The sequence below is a fragment of the Peromyscus californicus genome, unplaced genomic scaffold (assembly GCF_007827085.1).
Source record: "Peromyscus californicus insignis strain IS unplaced genomic scaffold, ASM782708v3 Scaffold_24__1_contigs__length_46423439, whole genome shotgun sequence".
In the NCBI taxonomy this organism is placed as follows: domain Eukaryota; kingdom Metazoa; phylum Chordata; class Mammalia; order Rodentia; family Cricetidae; genus Peromyscus; species Peromyscus californicus.
The window spans coordinates 13,366,630-13,381,124 of record NW_026294535.1 but is presented as its reverse complement, the minus strand read 5'-3'; the positions used below and the strand labels follow the sequence as shown (position 1 = coordinate 13,381,124).

Below are 14,495 nucleotides of genomic sequence, written 5' to 3'. Positions count from 1 at the left end.
CTAAGTTATATTATCTTATGTACTATACTAAGTTATCTTATGTACTATACTAAGTTATATTATCTTATGTACTATACTAAGTTATCTTATGTACTATACTAAGTTATATTATCTTATGTACTATACTAAGTTATATTATCTTATGTACTATACTAAGTTATAGTATCTTATGGCTATACTAAGTTATATTATCTTATTGCTATACTAAGTTATCTTATGTACTATACTAAGTTATAGTATCTTATGTGCTATACTAAGTTATACTATCTTATGTGCTATACTAAGTTATCTTATGTACTATATATACTAAGTTATATTATCTTACATACAATACTGTTATATTATCTTATGTACTATACTAAGTTATCTTATATACTATACTAAGTTATATTATCTTATGTACTATACTAAGTTATAGTATCTTATGTACTATACTGTTATCTTATGTGCTATACTAAGTTATGTTATCTTATATACTATACTAAGTTATATTATTTTATGTACTATACTAAGTTATATTATCTTATATACTATACTGTTATATTATCTTATGCACTATACTAAGTTATATTATCTTATTGCTATACTAAGTTATGTTATCTTATGTACTACACTGTTATATTCTTCTGTTGTTGTGTTTTTTTCCCTTCCAGAACAGAGATGCCAATGATAAGAATGAGAGTCTCACAGCCTTGGATGCCCTAATCTGTAATAAAAGCTTCCTAGTTACTGTCATCCACACCCTTGAGAAGCAGAAGAACTTCTCAGTAAAGGACAGGTACATGTTAATGCTTTTGTATTTTGATAAGCACTCAGCAGATACATTAAAACCTGAACACCTGCCGGGTATGATGACACATGCCTTTAATCCCAGCATGCTGAAAGCAGAGTCTGAGACCAGCCTGTGGTCCAGATCCTCTTGCCTCTGCCTCTCTGTGAGTCTGAGACCAGCCTGTGGTCCAGATCCTCTTGCCTTTGCCTCTCTGTGAGTTTGAGACCAGCCTGGTCTACATAACAAATTCCAGGCCAGCCAGGGCTGTGTGGAAAGACCATCTCAGAAGCAAACAAAAACCCAAGCTCCTTATTTTACCATTGCTTCCTTCTTGAAGGGCTGGTTATCAAGGGCCCTGTGGATGCTGGACAGGTGCTTCCCACTGAGCTAATCTCTAGCCTTCAAGCTCCTTGTTCCCAAACCACTGCCTGAAATGCAGCACGCACCTTCCCAGTGGTACTGACAGGGTGCTTAGGCAGCCACGCCGTCTGCAGCTCGGATCACACCAGCCCAACACTGATTCTGTCTCGAAGGCACACACACACACACACACACACACACACACACACAGAGCACCCTGTAAAACCCTGAAAATCCCCAACACCAAAAAAGAAGAAAGAAAATTCTTAACCCAAAAAAGCAGAAGTGTTATTTTTAAATTTAAAAACACCGTAAATTTTGGGGAAAGAGACTCCCTTCTTGTCGCTAAAAACATAGAAAATGTCCCAAAGTTGAAATTAATGTGTATGTGGTTTGTTTATTGTTTTATGTACCCACCAGGCTGGTCGAGAACTCACTATGTAACTGAGGATGGTCTTGAATTACTGGGCGTTGGCCACCACATCCCCTATGTGCCCTACTAGGTATCAAAACCAGGCCTTCGTGCACTAGGCATGCAGCCTCTGTGGGTCCTTAGGCCTGGTGGGTAATTTTGTGACATAAGGACAGAATTGGTTGGAATCTGAACAACACACAAAAAAAGCGGCTTCTCAGAAGACAGTCCCCTGTTGCCAGCAAGATTCCATGGAAACCAGTACCGTCCAGCTGAGTCCGGGGCTAATGGCGGACTATTTTTGAACAACAGGTGTCTGTTTGCCTCCTTCTTAACCATTGCTCTGCAAACCAAGCTGGTCTACCTGACCAGCATCCTGGAGGTGCTGACCCGGGACTTGATGGAGCAGTGCAGCAATATGCAGCCCAAACTCATGCTGAGGCGCACGGAGTCTGTGGTGGAGAAGCTCCTCACAAACTGGATGTCCGTCTGCCTCTCTGGTTTCCTCCGGGTAAGTGCGAAGTGTCAGAGGTAAGACAATAGGCAGTTATTTTTAGCACATGCTGGTGTCTTTGTGGATCTAAGTCCAGAATGCTCCCTGGTGTCAGCATGTGACTGAACTTGATCTTGGGCCTTCCGGATTAAATGGAAAATTAAAAAAAAAAAAAAACAACTGGGTTTGTTTGTTTGTTTGTTTGTTCTGGTAGTAGTCCCTGTACGTGTAGTTCATTTAGGAATCGCTCAGGTAAGATTTTTAAATGTGAGCTTCTCTTCTTACTTTTGACATTGACATTCCTGGTCCTGCTAGCCCATTCTGAGGCCAAGGAACATTTCAGATGCTGATGAGCACGGACCGTTCTTGGGGCCTCTAAATCATGCTTGAAATACTCATTACTCACCTCTATGCTGACAGGTAACGATGGTCCCTTCTTCCCAGGCATCCAGCATGAAAGCAAATCCCCAATGAGCCTTCTGTCCTCAGAGTTCACTTTCTTGAAGTTGACTATGGAATGTGGTTGAATTTAATTGCATCTTGAAATCTTTCTGAATGCGAACGCTCTCTGGTTTCCATGGTTAACAGAGTGGGCCTTGGAGCCCAGGGCTGGGTCTGGTGCTCAGACAGCTGCATCCCTTACTTAGCACGTTACCTGTGGAGCTGACAAAAGATGAATATTGTCGGGCTCTTTTAAGCACAGACAAGAAAGTATATGCCATTGCTCAGTGCTGAGTAAGAGCCCCATAAATATTGGCTATTATTATAAAATATTAAAATGAAAATGAGGGTGTTCTCTTGAACTTGGTCTCTATTCAGCTCTCTGAGGTCCTGGTGTGGAAGGTTTTTATCCACCTTTAATTTCACCGGCCATCCAGATTCCAGCAAAAAAAAAAAAAAGGCATCATTGTGTGTTTGCAGCTAGTTTAAGAATCTAATTAAATTCTGAAGAAGACACACTGTTATGCCACAGGTTTTAACAGTGCTGCTTAAGTTGAGATCCACAAGACTATGCCTAGCTTAATGTTTAATGCAATCTTACGAGGAGATGCACAACATTTTTTTCTTAAAAAAAAAATTAACCGACTCCCCCCACCCCCATTCCCAAGGCAATGGCCGTTTATTAAGATTAATGCAATCTGCCTCCTTTTCTGTTTACTTGGTATACATCATCTGCTCTGGGGAGGTGTCAAGTGGTTATTTCTGGGGTGACCTGCTTTTGAGTCTCACTGTGGTTGGGTGGGCCCCAGCGGCTGCTGAGTACAGGTGGCAGACCCTCTTACTATGTCCCCGATTCTTAGTCCCCCAGCTGGCCCTGCTAAGTCAAAAGCCCTGGGCTGGTATCCACTGATGTCTCTGAAAACTCCTTCAGGGAATCCCTGGGGCTGATGTAGACAATCCCCTGGAGGCAGCAGAAAGCGCTGGCCCTGGAGGGTTTTGTTGAAAAGGGAAAGCTTGCTATCTGCTGCTGTTCCCCAGCCGCCCTCCTAGCTGCCTGAATTCCCTCGGTTAGTGTGTTCACGGTGGGCATTGTCTTGTTGTTTTGTTTGTTTGTTTATTTGCTTGCTTGCTGGCTTGCTCCTTGCTGGTTTGGTTTGGTTTGCATCCACTGGTTTGAAATCCACTTTCCAATTCTTTCCTTACACTGAGTTCTCAGGAGCGGCTCTTAGGCATGAAAGGAGTGAAGTGTTCGAAAAATCTGGGCTCCAAGCCCAAGCAGCCCCCTTGAGCAAAGCATTCTGGGTCAAGATTTCTTCTCTGTGCTGATTCAAGAGTGTGTGGAGCACTTGGTGGTGAGCGGGGGTGTGGCACAGTGCCCAGGAGGAAGTGGCATCCAGCCAGTCCTGGGCAGAACTTTCACTTTCAGTGGAAGAATTCCCTCTGGTGATCAGGGGCTTGGGAGCCTGAGTGCCCGAGCCTGCTTGCCCTGCTCTTACACGTTGAGCAAGCAGCGGCCATCAGGTAATATCCCCTTCTAGGACTCCAAGGTCTGGTGGGGACAAGAATGACTGCTATTTGCTGTACATGTCAGACACCAGGCTAGGAGCTTGTCTTGTCTTAATGGTCTGGAGCTGTCTTTATGGCCATTTTGCATATGGGAGAATCAAGGCAGACAGTGTAGATGAGATTCTGTAGTTCCAAGGCTGGCATGGGCGGTGCCAGCCTCTGAATGCCCTTTGTGAGCTGACAGTCAGTTCTGGTGTGTCTTCCAAAGAGAAAAGACTTGTCTTCAATAGGTGAGGCATACCTAAACCTTGTGTTAGTTGATGACAAAGAAATCTCATGGCCTGTGGTTCCCTTGGCTGGTTACACATCAATCTCTCTGGGAAAGATTTTCAAACTGCCTCTGCTACAGAGATCCAGGTTGGGTGGGTGTCCTGTGCGGCAGGACAGGGTGGGCAGACACCTAAGTTCTTTTTTGTTGTTGTTGTTGTTTTTTCAAGACAGGGTTTCTCTGTGTAGCTTTGGTGCCTGTCCTGGATCTCACTCTGTAGACCAGGCTGGCCTTGAACTCACAGAGATCCGCCTGGCTGTGCCTCCCAAGTGCTGGGATTAAAGGCGTGCGCCACCACCGCCCGGTGGTACCTAAGTTCTTAAGGGGGTCCTCAAGAGATGCCAGGGGTGATTAGCTAGGGTTAGAACTGTGGGCCCGCATGGCACTGTGGCCAGATGTCACCATATCAGTTTTAAGAATTCTGGAAAATACTGAGTAGTGAGCCCTTAAGTCAGTGGCTGCCCAGTGCCTGGCTGGCTTCTGTGCCAACCAGTGTGGATGATCCAGCCCCCACACCAGGGCCCTTGGTGTGCCTCTGATAGGGGTAAGGAAGAGAGAAGTGAGGCTCTTAGGTTTGTGGTCAGGACATTACCCAAGGTGCGGGGGAGGGAAGGCAGATAGCGGTGAGATTAGGAACCATGAAATAAAGGAAGCTTCTTGTGAGAACCAAATGTCAGGTACTGGTCCCCTCGCCCCTCCTTGGAAACTTTTGAACACCCCCCACCCCTCTGTCCTGCATAAGAAAGGCACTCAAGGATCTATCATCCTAGGAGAGAGAAGCTAAGAAAGGCAGGGAGGGAGTGGACTAGGTGAGGTGGAGGGTGGGGGAGGGCAAGAGGAAAGCCCGGGCCTGGGGAGGGGACTGTGCTTACAGGAAGTAAAAAGGAAGAAAACAGGGGTCAGAGTGGGAGGCCCCAAAGTGGGGGGTTCACGGGAGATCAGAGAGAACCAGAGGGATCCTCCTTTGAAAGCTGAGTTGGTTAGCTGTACAAATGAACTTGGGGAGGGAGGGGGGGCGGGGGGGAGGGGCTCCAATTTTCATCTTTCCTGAGGTACTCTGGCTCCCTGGCCTGGGCACAGCCCTTCTTCCTCCACCTAGAGGCCTAACGTTCATAGATCCTGGAAACCTCATTATTTAGGAGGAACCAAAACTGACCCTGAGGGCTACATGCCTCAGAAGCAGAACACAGCCCGTTCCTGAGCTACAGTGTCCCTTTGGACATAGTGGCTGCACATTGGGGCCTCCGGCCCCAGATTCAGAGGACAGTGTTCACAAGTGAAGGCTGGAGACAGGAGCCCTGGGGCCGGCCTGAGAGGACCAGGCACAGACTTGGTTGAGCGACAGGACTGCCCATCTGAACAGGGAAGTGTGCCCGAGGTGTCTGGATGTTAAGGGACAAGAGCTGGCACATGGGTGGGACACAGCCTACGAACATCTGAAGTGAAGGCCACTTCCCTTACCCCAAACTGTTAACTCAGAGAGGCCACCCTCCTCAGCAAGTGTTTAAAACAATCTTTCGAGAGTCCCCGTCGCCAAGACTAACTGCGAAGTACTTTTTTAATGCCACTTATTTTTGGTTTGCAATTAAATAGGAATGTAAACAAGGTTAAATCTCCACCTCCAGGAACTGCTCTTAAGCACTACTGATGAGCAGTAGTCTGCCAGACAGGAACTTAAACATGAAATTGCAGGGCCCTACTGGATGCCTCCCATAGTGTTGGGGGGCCGTATACATATGCACAGTGTGTATGAGGCAGTTTCCTGGCTTTTGCTCCTGGTCTCGAGTGACGTGATACATATTTTCTTGGGCGTAGCATGTTGATTATTTGGAAGTCCTGCCGCCTTTCACTCATGGCCGCGCCATGGGCTTCCCAGAAAAGCTAACTGTTGCTTTGGTGTCTTTTCCAAGGAGACTGTTGGGGAGCCATTCTATTTGCTGGTGACGACTCTGAACCAGAAAATAAATAAGGGCCCTGTAGATGTGATCACTTGCAAGGCTCTGTACACCCTTAATGAAGACTGGCTGCTGTGGCAGGTCCCCGAATTCAACACTGTGGTGAGTTTGCCTGAAGCACTCCATTCAGACTCAGAGGGCAGGGGGTGGAGGGTGGGTCACTAAAACTGAACCAATATCCTTCGGACAGTGGGAGGCCTCCTGCATCTACTTAATTAAAAGCAGTAGTTGATGAAATATTCACACGTGTTCATATAATAGATTTTAATTACTTGGATCGGGGAGGAAAACATCGTGATGATGCCTGGGGTACTCATCAATTTCCAAAGATTTTAATATCAGGATTGCTTATAGCTCTTAGCGTCGTCAGAGGAAATGCAAAGTGCTCCCTATTCAGCACTTATAATTGCAATCAGAATTTCTCAAATGGCTTTGCTCGGGGAAGACAATGTGTGAAGATATATTTCAACCAAATTGAGGCCGTCTTATTTTAGAACGATAACACAAGACAAATCTCACTGTGTTCCCCATGCAACATGACGCCCTCCTTTATTTCCATGGATTAGTTACAAATGTTTGGTGTCACGCACTTAATGTACTGTGATCTCATAGATATTTTTAGAGGGATGCTGTAGATCCCTCCAGGAGAACGGGCCAGGCTGCCTGATAGTTTCAGACACCAGAGAACTTCTTTTAACCCGTTCCTGCTCCACCTACCCTCCACTGTCCCCCAAGAAAGAGACAGCACTCTAGGGCCTTGGGGGAATTTTGTGGCAGAAGCCCCGTATGGAAGATATCTCCTGTGTGGCTCGGGAGCTTTCTAAGCTTTTCCATTCTCATAGACTTGGGGAAGGTTGCTGTGTTTCGGTTTGCTCTTTAGCTCTATGGAGACTCCAGGCTTCTTTACCATCTCATTAGTGGAGAGGGAAGGAGTTGATGCCAGTGGGATTCGGGAATTGCTCGCTGAAGAGCTAAGACTCCTGTGGCTTTGCTCCGGGTGGCGAGTCCTGTGGTATCATTCTGGAAGAATTTACTCCCTAATTGAAGAAGGCACCACTCTGCTGTGGACCGTATTATGGTTCTGTCATGTCTGTGGGCGGGGAGGGGCCAACAGATTAGCTGTTTCCAGTTTCCCTCACGCTGTATGGAACAGCCCCATTAAAGATGGCTGTGTGCTCAGCAGCCAGGCAAGATGCAGGAAACCGTACTGAGAACAAACACTTGTCAACGTTCTGGCTTCTGTGGATACCGGTCAGCATCTCGGAGGCAGGGCAGTGATTCTCAAACTTTAGCATGCCTCACTATTGCCTGGAGAGTGTTAGACCAATTGTTAGGGGACCCTAGATGCAAGTCTGGGGGTATGGCCTAGGATTTGCATTTGTAAAAATTTGCTTTTTTATTTATTTTTATTTGGTATATATGAGTGTCTGCCTGCATGTGTCTCTATTTGCCATGTGGGCGCTGGGAACTGAGTGTAGGTCCTTTGCGAGAGCAGCCAATGCTCTCAAGCCACTGACCCATTTCTCCAGCCCACAGATTGACTTTGTTTTTAATTGTCCGTGTGTGTGTGTCTGCATGGAGGTGTGTGCACATGAGTGTAGGTCCCCATGGAGACCAGAGGTATCAGATCCCTCCAGAGCAGGAGTTACAGGTGGTTGTGAGCAACCCAACAAGGGTGCTGGGAACTGAACCTGGGTCCTCTGCAAGAGCAGTACATGCCCTTAACCCTCGGTCTTGGGCCTTGCATGTTTAAGGGGCTACTCCAGAACTGTTGGCATAGGGGCTAAGAGCCTGGGTTCTGGAGCCAGCCGGATTTGAACCTTGCCTCTGCCACCGGCCAGCCAGGTGACACTGAGGACGTCTCTCCGCTTCCTGTGCCTCCTCAGTCACCCCATGTGTAAACTAGAGGTGATACTCATGTCCACCCATCTCATGGAGGTGTTAGAAAGATTCAAAGAGTACATAACACACTTACTGCACACATGCAGATACATGCATGCACACATGCAGACAGGCATGCATGCGCACATGCAGGTGCATGCAAACACTAAGAGGAGTTCTACTCTCCCACAGAGGTGACAGAAGTCACCTGGGGATCCCCGGTTTACTCTATTGCCTCCTTTTCTCACCCTGTGGTCTTTCTTGCTGCTTGTCCACCAAGCCCAAAGTAGCACGTGGCCCTCAACGGCAGCAGGGGGAGGCTCGCACCATGCCCTCGGCTTTCCAGAACGGTGCACTCAATCAACCTCTTCCCCATAGAAACCGCCCAGCTTCAGGTGAGGCTGGTGGCCTGTTCTAACAACAGAAAACAGCCCTCACAGGGTCCCCAAAGAGAAATGTTCACCAGTGAATGTAGGTTTGGGGGATCCAGTAAGATTTCTTTTCAGGAAACATTGCACCAGACAGGAAGGAGATGGAGAGGAGGCAGGTCCGGGGTTGGGGGGGGGGGGGGGGGGGGGGGTGGAGTCAGCTGCCTGAAAAAAACTTTTGAGGTTGGAGTCCTTTCCAGAGCTTTACATCTGAGCACATTCTTTCCCTTTCATTTGGAAACATTATTTATTTCACAGTCAATTAAGACCATGTGTTTCTGATTTGTTAACACTCAACTCATCATCAAAACGTTACTTGATGGTGAAGAAATTCATGTCGACTCTTGAATTTTTTCCCCTTTTATAGCCTCCGGGGGAAATGCGATGGAAAATTAAATCTATGCACTGTCCTTCTCCAATTCACGTGCGGTGGATAGAGTGGAGGCTGGCACAGGGGTGGGCCCTAGCTCCTAGGGCCTTTGCCTTTAAGAATGATTTTTCTAATGCCTTTTGTTGAACCTTTTCCAACCTCCCTTTCATGGTGGCTGATTATACTAGAGGCTGAGAGAGAAGGCACATGAGCCCGTCTGAGCTTGTATGACAAAAAATGTTACCAGAAGGTCAATATAAAAAATTCAAGGTTTTTCATTTCCTTTCATACAAGTTCTCCCAGCCTGAACCATTCTGTTTCTAGGTTTCCCCTTCTTGCTGCCCTTCCTCCCCCTCGTCCCCACATCCCCCCCTCCACCCATCCCCCCCTCTACCCCCCTACCCCACCCCGCCCCAGGCTCCATTCCTGGTAGCTTTCAAAGCCTTGCTTTGCTAAATTTGCCTGAGGTGGTTTATGTAATTGAAAACCAAGGTGTGGTGAACAAATTGGATTGTGCGTGTGTGTGTGTGTGTGTGTGTGTGTGTGTGTGTGTGTGTGTGTGTGTAAATTCTATCAAGGAAGATCAGAAAGCCCCCCAACAGTCACATGAACAACTTGAAATAGCAGACTCGGGTGCCCTGGCAGGGCCCTGTTTGAGAAAAAGCCCATTTGGATGCATGCTCAGAAAGAGTGCCTTTCACAACAAACTCTGAGCTAGGTTTCACACCTCCTGGGTTAGGATGTTTCCTCTCTGAGGTGTAGGGTGTTTTCTAGAACATACAGCCATGCTGCCAGTTTCTTGTATTTGAAATCATTATACTAACAAATCATTCTGAGAAGTCAGGTTTTGTTCGTCAGAGCTTGAGAGGATGCTGCCTCTGACTTGCCTAAGCAAAGCCCTTCAAAGCCACTCCGGCTCTAGTACCTGGAGCCCCAGGCTGGCATCTGGCAGTCAAATGGCCCTAATCTCAGCTCACTCACTGATGCTTCTGGGGAGGGCATCTTGTCATCTCTCACACCACACCCTAGACTTCCTTTAATGTGTAGGAGCCCAGGGTAAAGTGCTTATTGTACGAGCATGATGACCCGAGTTCGGATCTCCAGTCCCCCACATTAAAATTTCACTCCAGCACACCTGTAGCCCCAGTGCTAGGGAACAGGGGCATGCCATTCCTGGGGGCTTTGCCATAGCTCCAGCTTCAGTGAGGTCATTGTCTCAGAAACCAAGGTGGAGAACTGATTCAGAGAGACTTCGCATTGGCAGGATGGCTCAGTAGGTAAAGATGCTTGCTGCCAAGCCTGGCAACCTGAGTTCAGTCCTTGGCACCTATGGGGTGGAAGGAGAGGGCTTGTCCCTGCAAGCCGTCCTCTACCCTCCACATGCACACAGAAAATAATAAATAAATGTAATGCAAGTTCAAAGTCACCCACAGCTACATAAGAAGTTTCAGGCCAGTCTGGGCTACATGAGATCCTGTCGGAAAGAAAGAGAAAGAGAAGAACGAGGGGGGACTGCTCATCTCCACACACCCTCACACACCACCCATGAGTTAGTTCCGAGTTGACAGGCAGAGTGGAATAAGACCTATGGATCCTGTTTCCCCCCCCCCCACTGCAAAACTGAAAGCTTTCGCGGTGGTGTTGGCCGAAGAGGACCTGGCCCTCGCCCACCTCCCGCACGTCAGGAGCGTGGCTGCACAGCACAGACCTGCAACTCAGAGGATCTCAGTCCCAGGAAAGTGGACCACATGGGAGAAGGGACATTTGCCTCCGTTTCCAGAGGAGATGAGAAAAACCAATAACTCGTAACAGGCGTGCTGAATTTGCAGGAGGAGTTTGACTTGTAATCAAAGTTAAGCAAGAAATGGTTTTTTGAACTCTTAAACCCAGGAAATGAGCTTGCCAATCTGCTGTATTGGAGAGATAGCATCTTGGCACCCTGGGAAAGTGTTCCGACAAACACGTTATTACACTCATTCTCATATCTGTACGAAAGTCTTTAAGATTATTAGAAATTCTTGACAAAGCACGGGGACATGCCTGCAGAAACATTAATGCTTCTGTTGTGGTTTGTGGAAGGTTTATGCCAGCCGATACCAAGTCGGCCTCCCCGCCCCCCCCCCCCCCCCCCGGTGGTGACCATTTGGGGACAAGCATGTTTAATACAACATTCCATATCTCACACAACACTGGCTATCCCCAGCAGGAGCTTCTGAGCTCTCCTTACCTCTCTCAGGCCCCTTCGGTACCGTTTAGCTTGTCCTTGCAGAAGATCCATTATCCCCGTAATTAAACAACCCACTGTCCCGATTAAGTCATTCCCTGTTACTTCAATTCCATCCCATTGTTCATTAAGTCCTGATGTCTGCACTTCAGCAATCTTGTTTTTAATACTCCTAGCATTTGTGGAGAAACAGTGAAGTTAATTAACAATTCTTAAGCTCTTTTTCTTTTTCTTTCTACCATAGTGCAAATCATTTCCATTATGACTTGAGATAATAGTGAAACCATCACTAGCTTCATAGTTAGCTTCCTGATCAAAGAGTGAGACCATTTTTTTATAATCGTGTTAGGTAAGTCATTCCCTAGTCGATGGCAAGCTGTGGAAAATGAAAAATTAACTTTAAATGGGCTTTCAATGGCTTTCCTCTTCATGGTCTTTCTCCTCACACCTATAATCTTGGAATTAGAAAAATAATTTAGTTATCTCAGTACAAAAGTATTTAATTTTCTTCTCTGTGGCGCAAATTTAATATTCTTTCATTGTTAGAATCCTTATTTATATTTATACCTTCTACAGAATGGAAGCTTTGACGATGGCCATACCTTTCTGAACACATTCCATCCCATCTGATCTTTGAAGTTAAGCAGAGGCCTGATTAGTACTTGAATGGGAGAGTGGTATCACAAATCATGATGGAAATGAAAATAATTTTCTAGGTTTGTCTTGTTAGCATTGTCCTTTTCCATTTGAAGACAATGTTAACTATAGCAGGAATCATCCATCAGTCAACAGTCTTAGGCCAAATGATGGCCCTTGACCAGTTTTATGAATAAAGCTTTATTGGGACACAGTACTGTGTGTTCATTTCTGTATTATGTCTAGTTGGCTCTCTGCTACAACAACAGTGTTAACTAGTTGTACCAGGAACCATATGACCCTAGAAGCCTTAAATATTTCTACCTGATCTTCTATAGAAAGTTTGACAGCTCTTAAGCTGACACTTGACAGAGGGAAAGAAATCTAGAGTCTTCCCTCTAACCTGAAAGTACTTGGCAAAGCATTCCCAGTCCACAAATTTTTGCTAGCTCTGCTCTCTCCATTGAAGGGCAGGCAAAAGTGTTCTAAGTTTAGAGAAACTGGTCATAGAAACAAACCGGGGACATTGTCCCCATCGCCTTGGCTTGTTCAGTGTGGAAAAGGCTCTCTTCCGCTCCTCTCTGCCCACTGTTATTCTGTTAGGGGAGCAGAGTCCCCACTGTGAGCCGTCCATCTTGGGTGGGACAAGGAGAGGGCACTGGAGCGTGTTGGAAGATGGGGCGGTCGAGCGCCGGGACAAGGAGCCGGCTGCCGAAGCGGCTCTGACCGCTGGCTGCAGCAGAGCGGACTGCCGCTTTTCTGAGTTTGGTACAAGAAGGAGACTTTGCTCTTGACTTTCGTTTGGCCCTGGAATGAAAGTAGAAATTTATTTGATAGGTTTCATTGAATGAGAACACTTATTGCACAAAGACCTTTAATGACAAAGTTGCTGGTGTGTAATAAATGCCTTTACCATTACTCTGTAGGAATCATAAGGTGTCCCAGAAAGGATGCAGCTGCATCCAGATGTTATTAGCCAAGGATATGTCAGAGGAGCCAACCAGGTGGCATTCGTCCTCCCTGGGACAGCGCTCTCCCCACGTTCAGTTTATCCCAGTCCTCAAGAAGCCTCATTTTATTTTTTCTGTTCCCTCAGTTCCTCAAGCTGGGGAGAGCCACTAGCCAAGCAGGAATTCAGTTATACACCCATGTGCTGTGGGGCTGGGATCAAAGTGGTGGAGTTTGGGCTCTGGCCGTCCTGGGTATGAAACTGGTCTCTGTCCCTTATTGATGGTGTGACTCTATGAACACTCAACCTGTGTGTTCATCTGTGAACAGTTAGTGATTTAAAAAAAACCCTACCCTTGTACATGTGTTGAAGTCAGAAAATTAAGTATGTAACACACCTACCCACCTTGCCTGGCACAGAGGAAGTGGCCATTCTTTGGGACAGCTTCTCTTGTCACCTTCCGGTTGGTTATTTATTGATGATGGGTGAGGCAGGGAAGCCAGCTGAGCTGGCTCTGTCGTCATGAAAACCACATCTGAAATACCCATGTGGTGTGTTGGCACTGGGCATGGACAGCCAAGGGCAGATAATACCGACCGGCAGGTGTGGACAGGAGGTGACCGTGACAAACCTGAGTGGCTACCTAGCGGAGACTGGCTTGAGGCTTGCTCTGAAGAGCACAGTCCTTCTCATCAGGCCCTTTCCCAAGCACTCTGGCTGTGAGTCTCCAGATGGTCTTGTCTGCCTGATGGCTTCCTTCCGTATCTCGCTATTAGGAGGCAGTGCAGCTGTGTAGAACAGAGGTCCAGATGCCCGAGATCAGGCAGCCGAGAGGCTGACTTCTCCCCAGTGTGAGGTGCCGGGATGGGCAGCCCTGCTCCGGGATGCCCTCAGGTAACTTCTTGGAACGAGGCGTCTGCTTCCTCAACCTCCTCCCACGTTCCCACAGCAGGATCTCAGCAGGGCTACACAAGAAAGGACAGATGGCCACCAGCTGTCTTTCAAGGGAGTTTCCCAAGGGTTACCACATAACACATCCATTGAAAGTCATTGGCCGGAATTTGGTCACGTGGCCACACCCCAGCGGCAGAGGCAGGGTGGTGAGCAGAGGCTATGCAAGCTACGTACAGTCCTGCCCAAGCCACGTGCCTCAGGATGATGCATTGTGTGCAGTTTGATGCCAGGCCACAGTTGGAAGGTCAAGCCTCCTCTAGCCCTGGTGTGTGCACACTTATTGTCTACTGATGGAGGACCTCAGCAGAGTAACGGCCCTCAGCAAGGAGAACACCATGACGGGCCTCCTGGCATTTCCGTGGGAGTCTGGACGTAGCCAAGTGTGACCCTACCAGATCTGTAATCTGGGACAAGATTCCAGACCTCTCTCCAGATCTCCCATCTCCATCTGTTAAACAAGGCTAATAATAGTCCTCACCTCACAGACTTGCGAGGATTCGATGAAATGAGCAGATTCATGGCTGGGATGTGGTACACGTTCAATAAGTGCTGGCTATTGTTATTATTATTAGAAACGCCAAAGAGTGTTCTCATCACTCTATCCCCTAAAAATAGTGCAGGGCTTCTTCCTCTGCAGCAGAGTGGTGGTTCGGGGAAGGCGGGTGTGGATCAGGAGTGCTCCAGTCTCTCCCATCCTAAGGATATGTGAGGTTCTTTTTCTCCACGTCCTGGCCTGGTAGCCTGGCTTAAGATTGAAGCTTGCTGTTCCTCCAGTCTGCTAAGTCT

The 14,495-nt window shown here is 47.2% G+C and overlaps 1 protein-coding gene across 1 annotated transcript in view; it reads left to right on the top strand.

The window, feature by feature from the left end:
• The window catches only part of Plxnc1 (plexin C1), a 151,211-nt gene that overhangs the window by 108,198 nt on the left and 28,518 nt on the right, over positions 1 to 14,495 (top strand). The window contains exons 19-21 of the mRNA XM_052753167.1: positions 654 to 778; positions 1,857 to 2,055; positions 6,223 to 6,369. Of these exons, the coding sequence (XP_052609127.1) occupies positions 654 to 778; positions 1,857 to 2,055; positions 6,223 to 6,369 (471 nt within the window). The remainder of the gene's footprint in view (positions 1 to 653; positions 779 to 1,856; positions 2,056 to 6,222; positions 6,370 to 14,495) is intronic.